This window comes from Panthera leo, chromosome E1 (assembly GCF_018350215.1).
Source record: "Panthera leo isolate Ple1 chromosome E1, P.leo_Ple1_pat1.1, whole genome shotgun sequence".
Lineage (NCBI taxonomy): Eukaryota > Metazoa > Chordata > Mammalia > Carnivora > Felidae > Panthera > Panthera leo.
Window position 1 is genome coordinate 26,304,078 of NC_056692.1, and position 14,268 is coordinate 26,318,345.

General features: G+C 34.3%; 1 protein-coding gene across 1 annotated transcript in view; it reads right to left on the bottom strand.

Annotated features, from left to right (window-relative positions):
• Window positions 1–14,268, bottom strand: part of BRIP1 (BRCA1 interacting helicase 1) — a 211,756-nt gene that overhangs the window by 127,801 nt on the left and 69,687 nt on the right. Inside the window, 1 exon segment of the mRNA XM_042915344.1 lies at window positions 9,538–9,670. Coding sequence (XP_042771278.1) covers window positions 9,538–9,670 — 133 coding nt within the window.

The window sequence follows — 14,268 nt, forward strand, 5'->3', positions numbered from 1 at the left end:
GAAGAAGAGGAAAAAAAACCTCTCAATACTATAATAAAACGCAAATGAAATATACATTGAAATTTGAGGAAAACATTACCAATACACAAGTGCTAAAAGTGTGTTTTAAATTCCCACATATTCCAAAATTCTCTTCAGAGTTCAAGACTCTTTAATAATAAGTTGTACACTTAGGAAGTTCATTACTTCTTCAGGCAATTAGGGTATTATTTAGCACCCTTCAAAAGTCATGAACTAGGCATGTCTAGTGGGCCCAGTTTTTAGAGCAGGCAACTCTTGATCTCAAAGTTGTGAGTTCAAGCTCCATGTTGGGTGTAGAGCTTACTTTAAAAAAAAAAAAAGAGAGAGAGAGAGAGAGAAGAGAAGAAGAGAAAAGTAATGGACTAAATAAAAATGTACCAAATGGTTTCTCCAAGGAGCTTAAGAGTTGATACGCCACCTAAATGCCTGAAATATTTCCAGGGAGTATTCCAACAATGAGAATAATATGACTGCATGACAAGGAAAATCTTAAAAGTGACTCAAGGAAATAATACATGCTAAATACAGAATGTATACTAACTGGCTCACTTGTTTTCATGTGACTAATAAGTTTTAATACAGATAGAAGTGTGGACATAAAAGGGGCGCCTGAGTGGCTCAGTCCGTTAAGCGTCTGACTTCGGCTTAGGTGATGATCTCGCGGTTTGTGAGTTCGGGTCCCTTGTCAGGCTCTATGCTGACAGCTCAGAGCCTGGAGCTTGCTTCAGATTCTGTCTCCCTCTCTCTACCCTCCTCCGCTCGCACTCTGTCTGTCTCTCTCTCTCTCTCTCAAAAATAAATAAATCTTAAAAAAAAAAATAAATAAAGTGCTTAAAGCAAACTAAAAAAAAAGAAGTGTGGACATAAGAAAAAAGAAAAGTATGCACTCGCACATTGTGAAAACTCTGAATATTGAAGCAAAAGATATTGGTGACAACTCTGATGTTTGACAATAAAGTATGTGTTCAATAAAAATAAAATGGGAAAATAGTTAAGATAAATTAAGACATAATATTAACATTCAGATATATTTTGAAATAATACACATCTAGAGTAAAATTAGTTTCCACTGAACATTGAAGGATACAAATAGAAAGATTTTTGAAAAAGAAAAAATGAAAACATTAACTTGGAAAAACATTCAGGACTACAAATTATTAACGAAAAACAAGTATTCAATTGTTCTTCTTTTTTGTTAATTTTTTTTAATGTTTATTTATTTTTGAGAGACAGAGAGACACAGCCTGAGTGGGGGAGGGGCAGAGAAAGAGGGAGACATAGAACATGCAGCAGGCTCCAGGCTCTGAGCTGTCAGCACAGAGCCAGACGCAGGGCTCGAATTCATGAGCCATGAGATCATGACCTGAGCCAAAGGTGGACGCTTAACCAACTAAGCCACCCAGGTGCCCCTCAACTGTTCTTTTTAAAAATCAAGTCCCCTCAGCGATACTTTATATAAAGGCTACAATTCTTCCCCAACATTGGCAGAACACTGGCAATTTATTCTGTAAAACTACAGAACTTCTGAATAGACATTTTTCCAAAGAAGACATTCAGATGGCCAAGTCGCACATGAAAAGATGGTCAACAACTAATCATTAGGGAAACATAAATGAAAACCACAGTGAGATACCACTTTACACCTGTCAGAATGGCTAGACTCAAAAAGACAAGAAATAAAAAAGTGTTGGTAAGGATATGGAGAAAAAGGAACCCTCTTGTATTGTTGGTGGGAATGTAAACTGGTGCAGCCAATGTGGAAAGCACTATGGAGGCTCCTCAAAATATTAAAAGTAGAAATACATTATCCAGCAATTCCACTATTGGGTATTTAGCCAAAGAAAATGAAAACACTAATTCAAAAAGACAAATGCACCCCTATGTTTACTGCAGCAATATTTACAATAGCCAAAATATGGTAGCAATCCAAGTGTCCATACATAGATGAACAGATAAAGATGTGGTGTATATATACACACAATGGAATACTACTCAACCGTAGAAAAGAATGAGGTCTTACCATTTGTGGCAACATGGATGAACTAGAGGCTATTTTGCTAAGTAACATAACTCAGAGAAAAACAAATACTACATGATTTTACTTACATGTGGAATCAAAAACAAAACAAATGAATAAACAAACAAAAAGCAGACAAAGACCCATAAATGCGAAGTACAAACTAATGATTTGCCAGAAGAGGAGTGGGAGATACAGACTTCCAGTTTGGAATGAATAAGTCACAGGGATAAAAGGTACAGAATAGGGAATAGTCAAGGTACTTTAATAGCGTAAGATTGTAGCATAGCATAACATAAAGACTTGTTGAATCACTAAGTTGAAAGTAATGTAATACGTGAAAACTAATGGAACGTTGTGTGTCAACTATACTTTAAAAAAAAAAAAAAATTTGAAAGAAAGCCCAAACTACAGAAAATCCTCAACTACTGAAGGTAAGGCAATGTACTAAAAACACATGGACTGAATGAAATTCTACATATTGAATCATGAAACTACTCCAAGGCTACTTCTGCCTAGGTTACCTAAAAATTGACAAGTGGGTTTATAGATAAACAGAAAACTAAGCATATTTATTTACCAGTAATTATTACTTCACAGGACACATAAAGTTGTATACAAATTTAACCTAGTAAGCTACATGATAGTTACTATCATAAGCTATGATAATATGTATACACGATAATGACATACACACCGAATATTAATTATGGTGAAAGAATGAAGAGAGGAGAAAGGTAAAGAGAGGAAAAGTAGAAAGAGAGAGGAAAAAGAGAGTGAGTGTGTGAGAGACTGAAAGGGAGAGACAGTGTGTGTGTGTAAAGGAGATAATGCATCATCATACATTATAGGAAGTCAATAGAGAATATCTAAAATTGAAAACTCAAAAGCAGCAGAACTCAAATGTTATTTAGAAAACGGGTTAAATATCAGAAGAAATCACCAGAAGAGTTAAATGTGCCACTAGGAGGGCGACTGGGTGGCTCAGTCGGTTGAATGTCAGATTTCGGCTCAGGTCATGATCTCGCGGTCTGTGGGTTCGAGCCCGCATCAGGCTCTGTGCTGACAGCTCAGAGCCTGGAGCCTGCTTCGGATTCTGTATCTCCCTCTCTCTCTATCCCTCCCCCGCTCATGCTCGCTCTCTCTCTCTCTCTCTCTCTCTGTCAAAAATAAATAAATATTAAAAAAAATTTTTTTTAAATAAATCAAAGTGCCACTAGGAAGTGAAAATTGGGATTGAGAAGGAGTGGGGCAGATGAATGCTTTTCTTGATGGTACTGACTCTTTAAATTATATACATGCTACTTGCGTAAAAATTAACTTCTAAAAATTTAATAATCACAATGTTGAGTTTCTTAGCTAGCTAGGATTAAAGGAAATTTCCTTAACCTAATAAAAATATAACTATAAAAATCCTACAGCACCTATTGAATGGGAAAAAATTTACAAATCATATATCTAATACAGTGTTCATATCCAGAATATATAAAGAACTTACAGTCAATAATAAAAGACAACCCAATTTCAAAGTAGGCAACAAATTTGAATAGAGATTTCTCTAAAGGAGATATATAAATGGACATTAAGCACTTGAATAAATGCTCAACATTAGGAATTATGAGGGAAATGAAAATCAAACTACACTGAGGTACCACTTCATTTCCCCTAGAAAACTATAAGAAGAGATAACAAGTATTAGTGAGGATGTGAAAGAAATCAGAATCCTTATACACTGTTGATGGGATTGTAAAATGGTGCAGCCCCTTTGTAAAACAGATTGCAGTTCCTCAAAGTTAAACACAGAACTCTCTCAAAAATAAACATTAAAAAAATATTTTTTTAAAGGGGGGGGGGGGGGGACGACGGCACCAGGGTGGCTCAGTGGGTTAAGCATCTGACTTCAATTCAGGTCATGATCTCACGGTTCATGAGTTCAAGCCCCACATCAGGGTCTGTGCTGATAGCTCAGAGCCTGGAGCCTGCCTTGGATTCTTTGTCTCCCTCTCTCTCTGCCCCTCCCTGCTGTGCTCTGTCTCTGTCTCTCTCAAAAATAAGCATTAAGAAAAATTAAAAAAAAAAAGTTAAACACAGAGTTACCAAATGGCCTGGCAATTCCCCTAAGTATATACCCAAGAGAATTAAAAATATAAGTGCACATAAAAATTTGGACATGAATGGTAAAAGCATTATTTATAATAGACAAAAATAGAAACCACCCAAATGTGTCAAGTGATAATGAATAAACAAAATGCAGTAGATTTATACAATGGAATATTATTTGGTAATAAAAAGGGAATGAAGTATTCATGAATGTTATGACATACATAGATGAACCTTGAAAACATACACAATGAAGGATACCAGTCACAAAAGCACCATATCATGTTTCCATTTATGTGAAATGCCTAGAATAGGCAGGTCTATAGAAACAGAATGTAAATTAGTGGTTTCCAGGAGCTGGGGGAGAAGGAAATAGGGAATGCTTGCTAATGGGTACACAGTTCTTTATGAGGTGATGAAAATGTTCTGAAATTAGATAGCAGTGATAGTTGCATAACTCTGTGACTATACTAAAAATCACTGAATTGTATGCTTTAAAATGGCAAATTTTATGGCATGTGAATTATATCTCAGTCTAGCTGTTAATAAAAAATAAAAGAATTTTAAAACAATACAGTAGACATGTTACTAAATGATGTAACACTAGTAATATAACCTCTTCTGGGTAGCAGTAAGACCAAAATGTGTTTCACTGCCCGTGATAAACAATGCTCTAAAAGTTGAAGCCAGCAAAGAAATAAAATGTGATGGAGTTGGAAAGAAAATATTCATTACTCATAGACAATAAAATTACATGGAAAATTTAAGAATCCATAGGCAAACCTATAAGATAGTTTAGCAACATAGTTACTTACAAGATAAATAAATAAAAATCTACCATTTTTACACACCAATTAGCAATTAGAAAATGCAATTTTTAAAATATACTATGTGAAAAATAAACAGAAACTTTAACTTACTTAGGAATAAATCTACCCCAAAACACCTAAGACTTTTAAAAATAAAATCATAAAACTTTATTGATATATAAGACATAATAAATGAAGAACTTAATATACATTGTGAACAGAAAAACTCTGTATTGTAAATATGTCAATTCTTTATAAATTAATCCATAAACTCATTGCAATTCCAATCAAAATTCCAACAGATTTTTCATAGAAATTTACAAGCTAATTCTAAAATTCAGTTGAGATCATCCCAAAGGAAAAGAACAAAGAGGAGATACGCCCTACCACTATCAATATTTTTCTAATGCCAGAGTAGTCAACAAATATGACAGTTTAGATAAACAGAATCATAGAACAAAGTCCAGAAATTAATTCACAAATAAGAGAAAATTAGATATAAAGGCAGAAGTGTCATTATAAATCAGAGGAAAATGGATGGATTATTTAGTAAATGATGCTGCGAAAATTATCCATAGAAGAAATAAAATGGATTCCTAACCTCACAATATAAACAAAAATGAATCCTAGGCTAATTAAAAACCTTTATTAAAAAAATAGTAACACTTTTAGAAAATGTACCACAAGATAGGGAAAGACTGCTAAAACTAAACTCAAATACAATTCACAAAAGAAAACACTGATAAATTTGAAGGCACTAAAATAAAAAACACTTAGAAAAATACTCTATAAACAAACCATAGATACAAGAATATACATACAATGCAATAAGCAACAAAGAATTAGTATTTTGAATATATAAAGGAATAGCAATGTATACAAAGATACATTTTCAAGGATGTTCACAGCAGAATTGTTTCTTATCCTTGGAAAACTGGCAACAACTTATATTTCAAATGACAGATTATCAAGTAATTTAGAATATGTGTACTCACAAAAATGCTACACGGCAATTAAAACTCATGTGAAAAAAATCTTTATTAAAATAGTAAAGTACTCATAGTACACTGTTAAGTCAAAAGAGGCTATAAAGAAACATGTATCATATCAGAAATCTATTTATGTTAAGGATATATGCATAGAATAAGAGAGATGGTCATAAATCCAAAAGTTAATAGTGATCATGTTTGGTAGTTTTTCTTTTTCCTTTGTTTTCTTTTTCCTTTCCATGTCTTTGTACTTTCCTAATTTTTCCTTGACATATATTTTATCTGTACCTGTTTAAAATTAACGTATAATACACAGAATGCACTAATCTTAAGTATACAGCTCCCTAAACACACACACACACACACACACACACACACGTAACCAACACTCACTAAGAAAACAAAACATTTTTTGAATCCCAGATGGTTCCATTTTGCTCCTCTCAGCCCAAATTGCTCCTTACTGTTGCACAGTAGCAACCAGTATTCTGAATTTGGCTAACATAATTATGTTTGTCTCTTCTTAAAATTCATAAAAATAAAATCATACAGTTTTTACTCTTTTGTGTCTGGTTTCTTTTATTCAACATTATGCCTGCAAGATTCATTTGCATAGTGGCAGTGGTTCATTTTTTAAATTGCTGTCTAATATTCTACTATATGAATATCTCACAATTAATTCATTTCACTGTTGATGTGAACCTTTAAAATGCAAAGTTTATGCAAAACAGTCATGAAAAGATGTCACAATATGGACAATATTTATGATACCATATTGCATTTTAAAAGCAGGCAAAAAGTATAAATATCATCTAATTAAAATACATTTTTAATGCTCATATGCTCATATGCTAGTGGTTATCATGCTAGCCATAGTTTCTATCTGTTTGGTTCAAGGACCTCTTCAAATCCAAATGAGGGAAATTACAAAACTCTGATAAAAGAAATCAAAGATCTAAACAAATGGAGAGATACTTCCTATTCATAGATAGAAAGACTCAATATTGTTCAGCTGTCAGTTCTTCCTAGTTTGATCTGTAGATTCAATGCAATTTCAATCAAAATCCCAGAAAGTTACTTTGTGGATACTGACAAACTGACTCTAAAGTTTATTTGGAAAGAAAAAAACCAGAATAATCAACACAATACTGAACAAAATCAGAGAACTGACACTACCTGACTTCAAGACTTACTATAAATCTATAGCAATTGATAGTGTGGTATTAGTGAAGGAACAGACATATCAATTAATGGAAAAGAATAGAGAGCCGAAAAAAGGACCCATAATAATACATTCAACTGATCTTTAACAAAGGAGCAAATATAATCCAATGGAGAAAGGATGGCCTTTTCAACAAATGGTGATAGAATAATTGGACACCTACATGCAAAGAAATGAATCTAGATACAGACCTTATATACAACACAAAAATTAACTCAAAGTGGATCACAGACCTAAATGTAAAATGCAAAACTATAAAATTTCTAGAAGAAAAAGACAAGAAAATCTAGGTGGCTTTGGGTTTGGTGGGGAGTTTTTAGATACAATACCAAGAGCATGATCTGTCAAAGAAAAAATTGTTAAGTTGAACTTTATTAAAAGTAAAAAAGTTCTATAAAAGACACTGTTAATAGAATGAAAAGACAAGCCACAGACTGGAAGAATATATCTACAAACATATATTTGATGAAGGACTTGTATACCAAATATACAGAGAACACTTAAAAATCAACAACAGGAAGACAAAGAACCCAACTGAAAAGTAGGCAAAGATCTGAAGAGACATCTCACCCCAAATAAGATATATAGATGGCACATAAGCATGTGAAAAGATGTTCCACATCAAATGTCATTAGGGAATTGTACACTAAAACAGTAATAAGATACTACTACATACCCATTAGAATGGGTAATATTCAAACCACTGACAATACCTAATATTGGCAAGGATATAGAATAACAAGAACCCTCATTCACTGATGATGGGAATATAAAATGGCACAGCCACTTTGGAAGACAGCAGTTTCTTACACAGCTAAAAATGGTCTTACCATATAATTCAGCAATTGTCCTAAGTATTTACTATTTACACAAGTGAGAAGAAAGCATGTCCATATAAAAATATGCACACAAGTATTTATAAGAGCTTTATTCAGAATTTCCCAAATTTGGTAGTCACCAATATATCCTACAGTAGGTGAATGGATAAACAAACAGTGTGTATACATGCAGTGAATATTGTTTAGCAATAAAAAGAAACAAGCATCAAGCCACAAAAAGACATGAAGGAACCTGAGTATGATTCCAACTAAATGACATTCTGGAAAAGGCAAATCTATGGAGTCGGTTGAAAAAAAATCAGTGGTTGCTAGAGGTTCAGGAGGGCAAATGAGATGTGGTGAAAGGATGAATTAAGAAGTATAGCACAGAATATTCTTAAGGCAGTGAAAACATTCTGTATGATATTTTAAGAGTAGATACATGACTTTGTTTATATCAAAACTCAGAACTCCGCAATACAGAGAGTGAACCCCAATGTAAACTATGGACTTCAGTTAACAATAATGTAACAATATTGGTTCAATTGTAACAAATGTACTATACAATTGCAAGCTGTTAATAATAGAAACTGTATAGTGTATGAGTGTGTGTGTGTGTGTGTGTGTGTGTGTGTGTGTGTGTGTGTGCGCGTGCCTGTGGGCATGCGTGCGCCACACGTGTGGCTAGGGTTAGGGGAATATGAAAATTCTGTCCTTTCTGCTCAATTGTTCTGTAAACAACAACTAAAACAACCACTCTTAAAAGCAAAATCTACTGGTGGCTCAGTCGGTTGAACATACGACTTTGGCTCAGGTCATGATCTCACGGTTTGTGAGTTCGAGCCCCACATCAGGCTCTGTGCTGACAGCTCAGGGCCTGGAGCCTGCTTCGGATTCTGTGTCTCCCTTTCTCTCTGCTCCTCCCCTGCTCACACTCTGTCTCTCTCTCAAAAATAAATAAAGATTTTTTTTAAAAATTAAAAAACAATCCATTAATTTAAATAAGTAATTAAGAACAAAAATGATAAAAACATTCTTATCTGGGGGGGAGGGAACAACCTCTTTCAGAATAGAAGTTATGAAGCCTCTACTAGAAAAAAGTACAGAAGTGCATACTCATAAAATTTTGCATACAATTTCGTAAGATTCACAGACTCCCCCAGCCCACTCATGATCCCCCAGGTTTATAACCTCTAACTAAATTAAGGAGAACAAAAAATGAATTTACCTTTTTATTTTCTAAATTTTTAACTTGTATAACTGACAAAATAACTTTTATTACAACCTAAACATATTGACTTGTTTTAGACTGGAATAAAGCAATTCATTCCGTTAAGCCTTATTTCTTTCACACTAAATAATGCTACTTTTTCATCCATAAATAATAATGATCAGTTATTAATTATAAATGAATTATAAATAATTTATCAGTTAAAAATTATCAAACTTAAATAAAATAAAATTAAAAAAAAATTAAATTGCTACTTTTTTTAGTCTGTATTAATTTATTCACTATTAAACCATTCACTAAATAAATGTCACAGATAGAAAAATGTCTTACCTGCAAAATGGGAAAAGTAGCAGTGGTGATACCCATTTTGTGTAAATTTAAGAGCATTTCACTTCCACTCCATATTTTACAGGATGATTCATAATCCCTTTCCATAAGATGTTCAGAGTTTGCTTCTAACCAACTAAAATAAAACAATTCCATCAATCAGTATTATCCTTATGTGCACTATTTCAATAAAACAAAGAGAACTGTGATACATTGATCATATTCCTTGAAGCTCTTAGAACACAAATGCGGATTAAGACATCTTTTAAGATGCATGCATGTCTCATATTGCAAAATAAACATTTATATAGCTAAAAAGTAAGCTTTTATTCAGAAAAGAGAAACATGTAGGTGATTTCCCAATTGTGTTTTATGGATTCACACTGCTTTACTTGACTATCTCTCCAACTGACAGCCAGGTCGTAGCATATCCCAAATGCACATAAAGGAAATACAAAACAATCTAATAAAGAAATTAAGGTGTTACATATTAACACCAAAAGGGAGTTACTAGAAAATATATTCATTTGTATGTAAATACACACATTTTTATATTCAGCCAGTGCTTAAATGTCTATATTATTATACAGTCACATACTGTACTGGGTACTGGAAATACAGTAGTAAATAAAATAGGCAAGATCCTCACTCTCATAGAAATTACATTCTACCAAAGGGAGAAATAAACTTAGAAACATATACATGAAACAAGAAAATATCAGATAGTGAAAAGTGTGATACAATGAAAATACAGGATAAAGTAATGATATAGGATAAATGTAGTGATATAGGATATAATGTAATCTAATTGCTATTTTAATTTGAATGTCAAAGAAGTTCTCCATGAGGTAACATTTATTCTAACAACTGAATGCAAAAAGTACCCAATCATGAAAAGATCAGGGGGGTGGGGGTGGGGGGTAGTATTCCAAGCAGAAAGAACAGCTAGTGCAAAAATCCTGAAGTGGTTAACAAATTTTACTTATTTAAGGATCTGATAAAAAGCCAATATAAAGTTGCAACACAATGGGCAAAAAAGAATAACATTATGATCAATGTTAAGAGTGATAAGCAGTATTCAGGTCAGGTTAAGCCAGGGTTAGGAAATCTGGATTCTATTCAAAAGTACAATGGGAAGGTTTTAAATGAAGGGTTTTAAATAAGAGAGAGACAATCTAAGTGTTTAAAAGATGATTCCAGTTTCTAAGCCAGACTGGATTAGAGGAGAAAGGCAAAAATGAAAACAGAGACTGTTGGAGGCTGTTACAGAATTCTACTTGAGAGATGATTCTGAGATGATAGGAGACTGAAGGATTTGGGACATACTGTACAGGTGGCATTTATTAAACTTACTGATGAACCGGATGAAGTGAGGCAGTATCAAGGACAACAGATTTCTGATTTGAGGAACTGCTTGGTAATGTTTGCTTAGGTAAGGAAGACAGGGAGCATTTGAGGGGAGTAGGTAAGGAAAAGGAAGGAATTTTGTAAAGTTGAAATGTGATATCCATATCCAAACAGACACATAAAGTACAGTTGGATATATGAAAATAGCATTCCAGAGACAGACTAGAACCTAGATTTATTAAAGACCGGGCTAGACACAGATTTAGGCGTCACTAGGACTGCTATGGTACTTGGTTATGTAATTTAGGCAAACTGCAGAGACAGAGAAGAAATGAGGTCCCAGGACCAAATCCTGAGGCACTTCAATATTTACATATCAAACAGAGTAAGAACTATCAAAAGAAACTGAGAAAGAATGGACTGTGAGGAAGACGAAAACCAGGTGTCATAGAGGCTATCTAGGAAACACACTCCTATGTTGTCTCCTCTTGTCTCACTACTTCACCTCTGACACATCTGGTCACTAAATGTATGTGGCATTCTTCTTTCCTTACACCAAGCAATTCTCAAGACACTAGCTGGGTGTCCTATAATTCAATTCAATTCTGACACTAACTGGAGTTAGAATTGGCACAGACCCCAAAGGCTAAGCATTCAGCCTCACCAGACTGTCCTCCCCACCTCTTCATCTCAGATGCCAGCATAAAAGTCCAACTTGTCATTTGTACTTCTGACCAACCAGCTATAAATCAGAGGTTCCCATGACCCCTCCTCAGGTTTAATCATTTACTAGAACAACTCACAGAACTCCAGGAAACACTTATGTTTACGAGTTTATTATATAATAAAGGATACAGATAAATAACCAGAAGAAGAGATATATGGGAAGAAGTCTGGAAGGGTCTAAGCACAGGAGCTTCTGTCCCAGTAAAGGCAGGGTGCTCTAAGCACATAAATGTGTGTACCAGTCTGGAAGCTCTCTGAATCCTGGCGTCATCATGTAGGCATGATCGATTATTAACTTAATCTCTACCCTTCTCCCTTTCCAGAGGGAAGGTGGAGCTGAAAGTTCTAAGCTTCTAATCATAGTTTAGTCTTTCTAGTGACCAGCTCCATCCAAGAGCCCACCAAACATCACCTCATTGGAATAAAAAACAGTCCTATCACCCAGGAAGTCTCAAGGGATTTAGGAGCTCTGTCAGGAACTGGGGTCGAAGACCAAATATTAGAACAAAAGATGCTCCTAACACAAAAGTGTTACCACCACTTAGGAAATTACAAGGGTTTTAGAAACTCTGCCAGGAACTGGGGACAGAGAGCAACTCTGTTATATATATATATATATATATATATATATATATATATATATATATATATATATATGTATATATATATATATACGCCAAAAACATTTTCATAGAGGTGGTAGTCAACAATACCCAAAGAACACTGCTGACAGGCTGAGTAAGATAACAGAAAAATAACCTTTGGATTTGGCAACATATGGATCAATGGTGACCTTGATAAAAACAATTTTAGTAGAATTCTGCAGACAGCAACACAGCAGAGATCAATGAGGAAAGACCAGGGAGTGAGAAAATAGAATTAGCAACTATAGGTAACTCAACAAATCATGCTGTGAAATAAAAATGACAAACTGCTACATGGCAAAAATACCATAAGGAAAGACACAAGCACATGGCAAAATAGGGGAAAAAATATTGCAACTCTTATCACAGGCAAAGGGTTAATTTGCAAAGACCTTGTACAAATCAATAAGAACCATAACAAGAACAAAAAGAGGACACAGAGGTCAATAGACAGCTGACAGGAAAGGAAATATAAATGGCCTATTAAGGCGCGCCTGGGTGGCTCAGTCGGTTGTGTCTGACTTCGGCTCAGGTCATGATCTCCCAGTTTGTGGGTTCAAACCCTGCATCAGGCTCTGTGCTGACAGCTTGGAACCTGAAGCCTGCTTCAGGTTCTGTGTTTCCCTCTCTCTGCCCCTCCTCTGCTCATACTCTCTCTCAATCTCCCAGAAATAAATAAACACTGAAAAACATATTTTTTAGTAAACAAATAAATGGCCTTTTAAAATGCTTAATCTCGGGGCAGCTGGGTGGCTCAGTTAAGCATCTGACTCTTGATTTTAGCTCAGGTCATGACCTCATGGTTTGTGAGACTGAGCTCCAAGTCTGACTCTGCTTACTGCACAGAGCCTGCTTGGGATTCTCTGTCTCCTCTTTCTGCCCTTCCCCTGTTCAAATTTTCTCTCTCTCTCAAAATAAATAAATAAACATAAAAAAATAAAATGCTTAATCTCAATCCTATTCAGAGAAATATAAGTAAAAACTACAGTGGGATACCAGTTTTCACCCATCTGACTAGAAAAAAACTTTCATGCTCTCATATATTGCTCATAGGAGTATAAATTAGTCTTCTACCCATTCCCCTATTGTGTAAGTTTTAGAAATATCTATCAAAATTACATGTAGATCTATGCTCTGACCCAATAATCCCACTTCTAAGAATTTTCCTATATCTTCCCAAACATGTGACATATGTTCAAAGTTATTCATTACAGTAATGTAACAGCATAGGATTATAAACCTCAGTACCTATTAATTAGAGGCTAGTTAAAGAAATTAGTGGACATCCATGCAATGGCATTTTAGGCAACGATTTTTTTAAAACTGAGAAAGCTTTCTAAGTCTTGATATGGGAAGATCTCCAAAATATATTGTTAAGCAAAAAAAGGCAAGATATAGGAAGACAAAGGTATAAAGTACAGTGCCAAGAGTTAACAATACTATACTATATACTTAAATATTTGCTAAGAGGGTAGATCTTACATTAAGTGTTCATATCATAAAAAAATAAGAGGGCAAAGGAAACTTTCAGAGGCGATATATTTATGGCAAAATTGTGGTGACAGTTTCATGGATGAATACTTATCTGAAAACTCATCACGTGTATACATTAAATATTTACAGCTTTGTGTACCCCAATAAAAGGGCTTAAAAATAACATATTTTTATGCTTAAAATGGAGAAGACAAAAAATGGAAGTATAGTATGCTATCATTTGGGTAAAAAGGAGAGAAAGGGGAAAGTATATTGCTTCATATATGCACTGAATTGCTCATAAATATGAGCTGAACGACAGATAAACTTGTTCAGGAGGAGAGAAACTAAGCAGATAGAGAACAGGGTGGGAAGGAGTTTTTACAACATAAATTTGTATACCTTTTATGTTCAAACATGAGACTGTACAACATTCAAAAAAAATTTAAACACCTTTTTAAAGTTTATTTATTTTGAGAGGGAGAAAGCATGCATGCAAGCAGGCACCCCAACATTCAAAAAATTTTTGAAGTATACTGTGAGG